General features: G+C 44.7%; 1 protein-coding gene across 3 annotated transcripts in view; it reads right to left on the bottom strand.

The window, feature by feature from the left end:
• The window catches only part of PSAP (prosaposin), a 34,910-nt gene extending 24,855 nt beyond the window's left edge, over window positions 1-10,055 (bottom strand). For all 3 annotated transcript variants that reach the window (XM_011991088.1, XM_011991087.1, XM_011991086.1), the window contains exon 1: window positions 9,863-10,055. In XM_011991088.1, the coding sequence (XP_011846478.1) occupies window positions 9,863-9,902 (40 nt within the window). In that variant the 5' untranslated portion in view covers window positions 9,903-10,055. The remainder of the gene's footprint in view (window positions 1-9,862) is intronic.
• Between the last annotated feature and the right edge of the window lie 683 nt (window positions 10,056-10,738).

Genomic DNA, 10,738 nt, shown 5'->3' on the forward strand with positions numbered 1-10,738 from the left:
CACGCTGAGCCTTGCTAACCAGCTGCATGGTCTCTGCACATTTGCAGAAGATAATCATATGCTAAAAAAGGCTTCATGCAAACCTCATTAAAGAAATTCAGTATTCTGAACTTGTCTCATATACTATTTACTAACTAAAAAGTTCCAGATATATATGAGTCTACTATAAATGTCACTTTTGGCATACTTCAGTTAATACTTTATAGGAATACTGCCTTCATTTGAAATCTACAATGTTCAGACCACAGTATGGGTCACGGCAGGATATCAGACTGGCCCAGAATTCCGATTTAGTTGCTTTCACCACAGAGGGCTGTTATGATAATTAAATGAACTAATGTTCAATAAAAAGCAGAATGGGCCAGGCGCAGTGGCTCACATCTGTAATCCCAGCACTGTGGGAGGCAGAGGCGGGCAGATCACCTGAGCTCCTTCAAGACCAGCCTGCGCAACATGGTGAAACCCCATCTCTGCTAAAAATACAAAAAATGGCTGGGTGCGGTGGCTCACGCCTGTTACTCCAGCACTTTGGGAGGCCAAGGCAAGTGGATTACTCGAGGTCAGGAGTTCGAGACCAGCCTGGTCAACATAGTGAAACCTGGTTTCTACTATATATATATATAAATAAAATAGCCAGGCATGGTGGCGCACACCTGTGGTCCCAGCTACTCAAGAGGCTGAGGCAGGAGAATCACTTCAACCCATAAGTAAGGCAGAGGATGCAGTGAGCTGAGATCATGCCACTGCACTCTGGCCTAGGTAACAGTGCGAGACCCCGTCTTTAAAAAAAAAAAAAAAAAAAAAAGCAGAATGTCTCCTTATGGGTTAGCTATTAAATATCTGTAGGTTCTGCAAATCAGCTAAACCAGTGGTTCTCAAAGTGTGGTCCAAAACCCTCAAGGTCCCAGGGACTCTTTCAGGCGGTCTGTGAGGGAAAAATCCTCATAATGAAAACAAGACATCAGTTGCCATTTTGCTCACTGACAAATGTCCAGTGAAGTTCCTGCAGAGGCATGTGACATGACATTGCAACAGACTGAATGCCCAAGCAGCTAAGAATCCAGCCAGGTGTTAAAAGGATTGCAAAAATGTAAAACAGGCTGCTCACTAAATATCTGTGTTTTGGAAAATATTTTTTCATTAAAAATATAATACATACAATAAATATATATATGTTAACATGTAACAGGTTTATCAATATTTCAAAGCATTACTTTTTAAACACTGACAGTTTAACTCATAAGATGTTAAATATTGATAGATACAGCCCACATAAGCAAAAGGTCTTTGGGGTCCTCAATAACTAAGGAGTATATAGGGATCCTGCAACCAAAAGTTTGAGAACCTCCAAGCTAAACATCTAGAGAACCAACTTCTGAAACCAAAAGTGGGGGGGATAATTTCCTCAACTTATAGCTGCTTTCTTTTTCAGATTTACCTCAAATCAGAGCCACCATTAACATCTAAATTATATTAGGCTCCCCTGTCCCTATCACCTACATAGAACCCTCCCCAAAAGGTTTGGGAGGGGCGGGTCCCAAACTATCCTCAACTATTATAAAGGTCAACACTTCATTTGCGTTCAAAGTCACTCTTAATTTCGTAACCCTAAAAACAATGTCTTAACATTAATTTAAGAACAGAAGATAATATTCTATCTAATCATGATAAAGACTCAGCACCATGAAGTAACGAAGTTTCAAGCACACTAGCCTACACTTCCCCAGCTGAAGTCCACCTGGCTACACCTCACGGCACTCATCAATGCTGAGCACCTGTTATGTGCCCAAACTGCTCCACAGGCTGCAGACACAGCAAGTGATCAAGACAACGCACACACCACAACGCCAGGGAGCGGTGAGTGCTACAAATAAAGCAAGGTGGGGTGGGGCAGCTATTTCAGACAGATCCGTGGGGAACACTGATAAGGCAACATCAAGCAGGGACCTGAATGCATAGAGAGAGGAAGCCCCATGGGTTACCCAGGGAGGAAGATGTCTCAGAGAGGTGGAATTCAAAATGGAAAATCTATGAACACCAACAAGGAAGGGGCCAGGAGCCTGGACAGCAGGCCAGACAGAAGACAGGGGGAGGAACTGAGAGGTGGCCAATCACCAGGTGACAGGCGACCTTGCCAACACACTCTGAGTTTTATTCCTAGTGCTACAGGAAGCCACATGGCCCTCTGGTATCAATGCCTTAAGAACAGACTTACTCGTACAGAACGGCATCCCATCACAGCTACTGAAAGAGTCGTAAGCAACGTGACAAATACTGGCCAAAAGAACTTTCTCTGCGTCTTCTTCAATCTTAGTCATGTTGTTTCCTCTCATGTAAATAATTTTTCAAAGGCAGTATCTGTCCAAATGTGGCCAGAATTTACGATTTTTACATTTACAAGTCTCATTAGAATTCACCTCACATTTTATTAGATGTCGATGTCCATCAATAGGCATTAAATAGACACATCCATACAATGAAATACTCAGCTGGGAAGTGGGAAGAGATTAAGGAGACCTGAGAGCCAAGGGCTATGTGGCATAGCCGGTTGGACCCAGGAACCAAAAAATGAGATTAGTGGGAAAACTGGTAAAAATCCAAATAATAAAGTTTGCAATCTAGATAGTGAGTGTCCTGATATTAATTCCTTGCTTTTGGCAAACGTATCATGGTTATACAACACGTTGACAGTATGGAAAGCTAGGTGAAGGGAACTCAGTATACTACCTTTGTAACTTTTCTGTAAATCTAACATTATCTCAAATTTTAAAATTTAAGTACATCTATCTGTGTTAGCATGAAGTGACCTCTAGGATATACTGTTTAAGAAAACAAAAGGAGAAATGCAAATGAAACCACTAAGTCATTTTACTCCTATCAAATTAGCAAAATTTAAAGTTTTAACAGTATCAAATGTTAACAAAGGCATGCAGTAACTGGAAATTGAATATGTTATGGAATGGCAACTGCCAAGATCATCTGAGAGCACTTCTACAATTGTTAGTTACTCCACAACTCAGCAATTCTGCTCTTAGACATATTCCCTAGAGAAATGTTTTCCATGTGCACAAGGAGACATGTGCAAGAATTTTTACCGAAGCAGGCTGTAACAGAAAAAAACTAGGAATTATCTAAATGTCTATTACTAGAATAGAAATGATATAGACCGGGCTCAGTGGCTCACACCTGTAATCCCAGCACTTTGGGGTGCTGAGGAGGGCAGATCACCTGAGGTCAGGAGTGCGAGACCAGCCTGGCCAATGTGGTGAAGCCCTGTGTGTACTAAAAATACAACCATTAGCCAGGCGTGGTGACATGCATCCATAATCCCAGCTACTCGGGAGGATGAGACAGGAGAATCACTTGAACTCAAGAGGTGGAGGTTGCAGTGAGCCAAGATCACGCCACTGCACTCCAGCCTGGGTGACAGAGCAAGACTCCGTCTCAAAAAAAAAAAAAAAAGAAAAAGAAATTCTATACTTTGAATACCATATTGTAGTGAAAATGAAACAGGTCTACGCATTTTCTTTTTTGTGGAGGGCTTTCCAGTAAAAACCAGAAAGCCTTCTAGACAAATTCTAAAAGGCGTAACAGTAATCTACACATTATCAACGTAGATAAACCTTCCTAGCAAAACAAAAAACTAACCCAACAATATAGAGTGGTCCCTCTTTAACCATAGCTTCCTTGTCTACCATGTCAGTTACCCACGGTCAAATGTGGTCTGAAAATGTATTCTGAGAGACAAAGACCACATTCACATAATTTTTATTACATATTGTTTTAATTGTTCTGTATTACTAGTTGTTGTTAATCCCTTACTGTGCCTAATTTATAAACTAAACTTTATCACAGGTATGTATGCATAAGAAAAAACATACTATATATAAATAAGGTTTGGTCTCATCCACAGCTTCTGGCATCCCCTGGGGGTCTTGGGACACATCCCCCAAGGATAAAGGGAAAGACTGTTGGATACAATATTTGCAAAATGTTTAAAATATCCAAAACAATACTCTATACACACTGCTGAAGCTTCCAGTCACATGTAGGGGAGGAAAAAGACCTAAGGGGGAGGAAAAACTAGTCCAGGAAGGTGGCTGTCTATGGTGGCAGCTGGGTTGTCAGGTTCCATTTCTTAATCTGGGTGTTGCATACACGTGTTCATGATAATCTTCCACTTTTAAAATGTTTCACAATTTAAGAAGCAACAAGCAAAACAGTCAGTAGAATATACTATTATGCGTGTTAAAAAGAAAAAAGGCAGAAAGAACTCACACATGGGGTGTACCTCTGCAAGCTCCTAAGGGAGCTGCTACTAGGCTGTCTGAGGAGGGCCTGGGACCAGCAGTGACGGGGACAAACCTTGTATTCTACACTCCATTCTACTGACTGACCTGGCTTCCCATGTCCATCTATTATCTACTCTAAACAGCTCGCCTCCATTTATGAATGGGGAAACTGAACTAGGGGGCTGGAACAGACTACCGCAGGTCCAGGGTTAGTGACAACAGGTCCAGACCCAAGCATTCAGGTTACCAGGAACCAGCTCTGATCTGCTGGGCTGCTCTGATGTCAAGATCACCTGCAGCTACACCTAGTTTGGCTACCTAGAGTATGAACTGCCTACCAACTCCCTCCTAACTGCTGTGTACCTACCCTGGCTTGTTTTCCTGACTCACTAATTATACCCAGCATGTATGTTTTTAATAAGTCAATTTAATTTTGTTAAAGTCACAACGTCCTTTGAAACGAAGATGCCAAAGGAAATCACAAAATCAAGGGCAGAAAATAGGTCGCTGTGCTGGGGGGACAAAGATATTGACAATACATTATTTGTATTAGTGGTACAGCAACAAACAATACTAAGTCCTTTTCTGTATTCACCTAATTTATTAAAGCTAAACAGCAGCCCAGTGAAATAGGAATGATTAATGCCACTTTACAAATGATGAAATACGGGAGACTTTAAGCAACTTGCCCAAGGTCGTATGGCTACTGTCAGCAATGAGATAATGTGAAACTTCCACTCCACATTGTCATCTTCTCCCAACATACAATATTACAAATGCCACAAAGTTATTTTTTGGAACTTCATGTAATAAAAAAATAAAGCAATTAGTACTTTTGCAACAGCCAAAATCTTCATCCCAATCACTGTATTTATCATCACTGTTTTAAAGCCTTAAAAAAAAAAAAAAAAAAAAAAAAGGCCAGGTGCAGTGACTCACACCTGTAATCCCAACACTTTGGGAGGCTGAGGCAGGCAGATCACTTGAGGTCAGGAGTTCGAGAACAGCCTGGCTAACATGGCGAAATCCCATCTCTACTAAAAACACAAAAATTAGCCAGGCGTGGTGGCACACCCCTGTAATCTCAGCTATCAGCTACCTGGGAGGCTGAGGTATGAGAATCACTTAAACCTGGGAAGCAGAGGTTGCAGTGAGCCGAGATCACGCCACTGCACTCCAGCCTGGGCAACAGAGTAAGACTCTGTCTCAAAAAAATAAATAAATAAAATAATTTTTAGAAAAGGGCAAGCAGGGCAATGTAATTCTAATTAGTACTCTCTTTCATTTATCTGAAGAATATCCAGACTCTCCTTCCTGGTGGCAGAACCAAAAAGGAGCCAGAAAGCAAGGCCCTGGCAACCAGTAATCTAGAATCCCTGCTAGAAGCTGCCTCCAAAGCTGCCATGCATACCTGTCTAAGTGGCTTTGGTCTTGGCCTTGAGAACTTCCTAAGCATGCCTCATTAGGTGCTGTCCCCAGCCAGCAACACCCCGCCCCACCCTTCCACTTCCCAACAGCTGTCTGGACATCCCATGGTTTCACTCACCGAGAAAATGGAAGACTAAGTTCTCCTTTCCCTCATCTAGAAAATGCCACACCAATTAATCCAACAGACTTCAACTCTCAGAGTTCCTTCCCCAAACAACCTGTCAGGGCCGGGCGCGGTGGCTCACATCTGTAATCCCAGCACTTTGGGAGGCTGAGGCAGGCAGATCACTTGAGGTCATGAGTTCAACACCAGCCTGGCCAACATGGCAAAACCCTATCTCTACTAAAAATACAAAAATTAGCCGGCATGGTGATGGGTGCCTACAATCCTAGCTACTCGGGAGGCAGAGGCAGGAAAATCGCTTGAACCCAGGAAGCGGAAGTGGCAGTGAGCCAAGATCGCACCACTGCACTCCAGCCTGGGGACAGAGCAAGACTCCATTTCAAAAACAACCTGTCAGGTTTTTCCCTTTCGGACGCCTCTCTTTCACAAGAGAGAGCTGCTCTCCTCTCTCCTTTCTTCTGCCTATTAAACTTTCTGCTCCAAAAAAAAAAAGAAAGAAAAAAACAAAACAACCTGTCAAATGTACTTCAAGGACGTGACAAATCACTGATTTGTTAAAACAAATAAACCCTTCTTTCTTCAGGAATTATACTCTTATTTTCACAGAATAAAACTGATTTACTATTGATAAACGAGATTTATCCAAAATCCCTGACAGGCCAAGACCTGAAGTTCCTACTGATATTCAGCAGGCCAGGCTATAAATTCATTTGTTATTGAAAGAAAATATATAATACCTTCTAGCATGCCCAGAAAACACACCTGTCTTAGTGTGGGGTAGACAACATTCAGCTGGCTAGCCACCACACAGCTGACAGCTATCAGAGCATCTAAGCTTCAGGGAGCACCTGCCACATCCAGGCACCATCCCTCATGCCTTACACCTAGCTCATGAACATGCTCCTTTTTCCACCAGAGGACTCACCCAACAGCAACAGCCTCCATGATCCCATTTGTAAAAGTTCAAAACTGCAGCCTTTACATCTATGGCATTCAAAGGTTAACAAAAATGTTTCCTTTGGGGCAAGTGGGACAGGGCAGTGAACTGGTGAACAGGGGCCTCTGGATGCCTGGATGCCACTGCTCTGCTCCCCAACCTCGGGGGCTGCTTACACGGGCGGGCTCACTTTGTGGTAATTCATCAAGTTGTCTACTTAATCTTCCATGTATGTAACTTACACTAAGTTTTTAAAAGTTAAGAGGTCCATGTTGACAGAGGGATACTGAAAAAGCGAGCACTGTAGAGTCTTGGGTTCTGGTCCTGGCATCCCCAGTAAATGGTCTGTGATTTGGGAGAATCACCGCTGGACACCGCCAGGTCTTCATTTCTTCCAAAGGGGTTAGATTAGATGCTCTCCAATTCTCCCACGGTGCCATGGCTTTGCTTTCGCTTTTAGGTGGGTAAAAAGGAGAGGCAGCTGGATGGGCAAAGTAACTCAAAAGCAAGTGTCTCTACCATCAGGACATCACTGAAACACAAAATACAAAGCCCGCCCCGATTCAGGGTGACACTCTGTACTATAACAGTGTCACGAAGAAAGTTCTAAATGCCTCCCAGGCAGCAGACAATAGCTGCAGTCACCAGGCACTTTCACGAACAAAACTCATTATCATGTCTAGAAATTTTAGGAGTAACAATTCCAAAAAAATCACAAAGGGGCCACAGCTGTGAAGGCCAGGCAGCATTCAAACACTGTTATCAGCACTGACTTTGGTCTAATCCTAAAGGCAGGACAGCAAAGTTTGACCAAGGCCATTACAATACCTCCCATTTACCAGAGTTTTCAGGGAAGAGGGTCCCTTGGTTAACAAAATACTGTGGTTAACCATAAGCCCATATATACCCGAGGTGGATTTTACATTTCCCAAGACACAATTAAGTCCCTTTTGGGTGATGTGAGTGAATCAGAACTCTTAAGGGTCTTGTGAAGAGTGACTCAACGTCAACAAGAACAATGGATAATGTAAAAAGTAAGAAAAAAATTGCTCTGAATCAGTATAAAAAATTTAGAGACCAGCATTAGTTTATCATACAGACCACAGAATAACAGCAGTATAAGCTTGAATATAAAACCAAAATGATTTTTTTAGTAAGCAGATCGCCTTTCACTGTGCACAGGTAAAACAAATTTAAGAGCTTGGTATAGGGTCAAGAGACATTCTTGAGAGCTGCTGAAAGCTAACACATTTCTTTGGTTCTGCATCAACCCTGTCATCCACTTTGTCACTGTTTATTAAAATCTGGGTAGCTGTATGGTGGCTAAAATAGCAGCCAGCCCTTAAATTACATATAGTTACTAAGAAACAGAAATTGTGGTGGGGACTGGGTGCGGTGTCTCACGCCTGTAATCTCAGCACTTTGGGAAGCTGAGGTGGGAGAATGGCTTGAACTCGGAAGGCGGAGGTTGCAGTGAGCCGAGACTGCGCCACTGCACTCCGGCCTGGGCAACAAGAGCGAAACTCCGTTTCAAAAACGAACAAATAAAACACAAACGGCCAATAGGGTGCAAGACTTTCTTTTCTCTCTCTTTTTTTTTTTTTTTTTTTAACAGGCGGGGTCTTGCTATGTTGCCCAGGCTGGTCTCCAACTCCTAGGCTCAAGCGATCCTCCCACCTCGGTCTCCCAAAGTGCTGGGATTACGGGCATGAGCCACCGCGCCCAGATGCAAGACATTTCAAAGCAAGTGAAATGAGGACTCCATGGCAAAATAACTGGACCACAAAACACTATATCGCCTTCAATACCTATGAGAATTAAGCTCTGATATTTTTTTTTTTAGCTTGGCCAAATTCCTATCTAAGGGGTCTAGGGAGTCATACCCTACAAATCACAAATTCTCATCAGATAGGTTTTATTTGACCCTATATATCGTGACTTACTTTCCAATCTGACTCTGGCATAACACTATGAGACAAGGAAAAAAAAAAAATCAAAATATCTAAGCCCAAAATATATTTCCTTGCCATACCTTGAAATTGCCCTGCAAAGTCTCTTGTGGGAAAAATCCACATTCTATAGAGAATCCCCTTCCCCCTATGTTTTCCTTCCCAGATCCAGGAGATAATCAACTAAGAGCCAGACACCCTTTCGGGTCCATAGAAACATTTTACAACGTGCTCGCTCTCTTAAGTTGGCTACCTGAGAGCTTCCTCTGCACAATAAAACTTGGTCTCCACAATCCTTTATCTTTACTTGAATATTTTCTTTTTATTGATCCCAGGTCTTCAGATAAACTCAGCCAACTGTCAACTAGAAAATGTTTAAATTTACCTATGGCCTGGAAGCCCCCTGCCGCTTTGAGTTGTCCCGCCTTTCTGAACCAAACCAAAGTATTTCTTAAATGTATGTGATTGATGTGTCATACCTCCCTAAAATACGTAAAATCAAGCTGTACCCAGACCACCTTGGGCATATGTTCTCAGGACCTCCTGAGGGCTGTGTCACGGGCCATGGTCACTCATATTTGGCTCAGAATAAATCTCAAAATATTTTAGAGTCTGACCCGTTTTGTCAACACCTAGAATCCGGAGTAAATACATACGCAAACGTCAACACAGATGATATACATGTGCTTCCTGCAGCTTCACTACCCTTACAGACAGAAAACTGAAGCCAACGGCCAAAGTGTCCTGCGGGACGGGGCTCCGGCCCACCTCCATCACGTGCGCCCAGCACAGGCACAACACAGCTGCCCAAGGGGTCACCCTACAAGACCCACCCCACAGTGGAAAACGCAGTCTGAGGGAAGGCCTCGGGGCCCCCACCGCGCAGGAACCCACTCCAGCCCCAAGGGAGATGCTGCCTAGGGCCTGGGCCGCCGTCCCGGGGGCATTTTCGCAGCCCGCCCCCCGGAGCCCTCGGTCGCCCAGAGAAAGCCGGCGAACGCGCCTGCGCAGTGCGCGCCCCCTCGCCAACCCGGGCAGGGGGAGCAGAGGGACCAGGCCCGGCACAGCCCACACTGGGGCCGATGGACGCTGCGAGGCACCTCCTCCCCAGACTGAGGGTCCCAGGGCTTACCCGCGCCCAGGAGGCTGGCCAGGAGGAAGAGAGCGTACATAACGCCGTCTGACTCCGCAGTCTGCAATGCGGAGCGTCAGCTGATCCCCGCAGATATAAAGCTGCCCTGCCCCGAAGCCGTCCAGTGCGCAGGCGCTAACCCCGCCCAGTCCGGGCCTGCCCGGGCTCATCAGCACCCTGACTCAGCGCCTCTGAGGGCGCCTGCGCGAAGGGGAGGCCAATTGGGGAACAATGGGAGGAGCGAAGGGAAGGGCTGTGGGGAGGAGTGAGGAAGAACTTCGAGAAAAGGAAGGGAAAAGTCATAAAAGAAAAACCCTATTAATAGGTCAGAGATTATATATGTAACAATACCTTTTAAATCTCCACATTGTTGGCCGCCGCGGTAGCTGACACTTGTAATCTCAACACTTGGGAGGCCGAGGCGGGCGGAGAGTTCAATACCAGCCTGGGCAACGTGGTGAAACCCCATCTCTACAAAAAAAAATACAAAAAAATCAGCCCGTTGTAGTAGCGGGTTTCACACAGAATAGCTTGAGGTTTCACAGAGAATGAGTAGTCGTGTAACGGTGAGGGTACAGGACTCAGTCCTGGCCAGGAGCACGTGGGGGCAGGTGGTGGCAGCTGGTCAAAGGCAAGTCTGGGCTGGGCGTGGTGGCTCACGCCTGTAATCCCAACACTTTGGGAGGCCGAGGCGGGTGGATCATGAGGTCAGGAGTTCGAGACCAGCCTGACCAATATGGTGAAACGCTGTCTCTACTAAAAATACAAAAATTAGCCAGGCGTGGTGGTGCACACCTGTGGTCTCAGGTACTCAGGAGGCTGAGGCAGGAGAATCGCTTAAACCTGGGAGGCGGAGGTTGCGGTGAGTCGAGATCA

Source organism: Mandrillus leucophaeus, unplaced genomic scaffold, assembly GCF_000951045.1.
Source record: "Mandrillus leucophaeus isolate KB7577 unplaced genomic scaffold, Mleu.le_1.0 Scaffold39, whole genome shotgun sequence".
NCBI classification, from domain to species: domain Eukaryota; kingdom Metazoa; phylum Chordata; class Mammalia; order Primates; family Cercopithecidae; genus Mandrillus; species Mandrillus leucophaeus.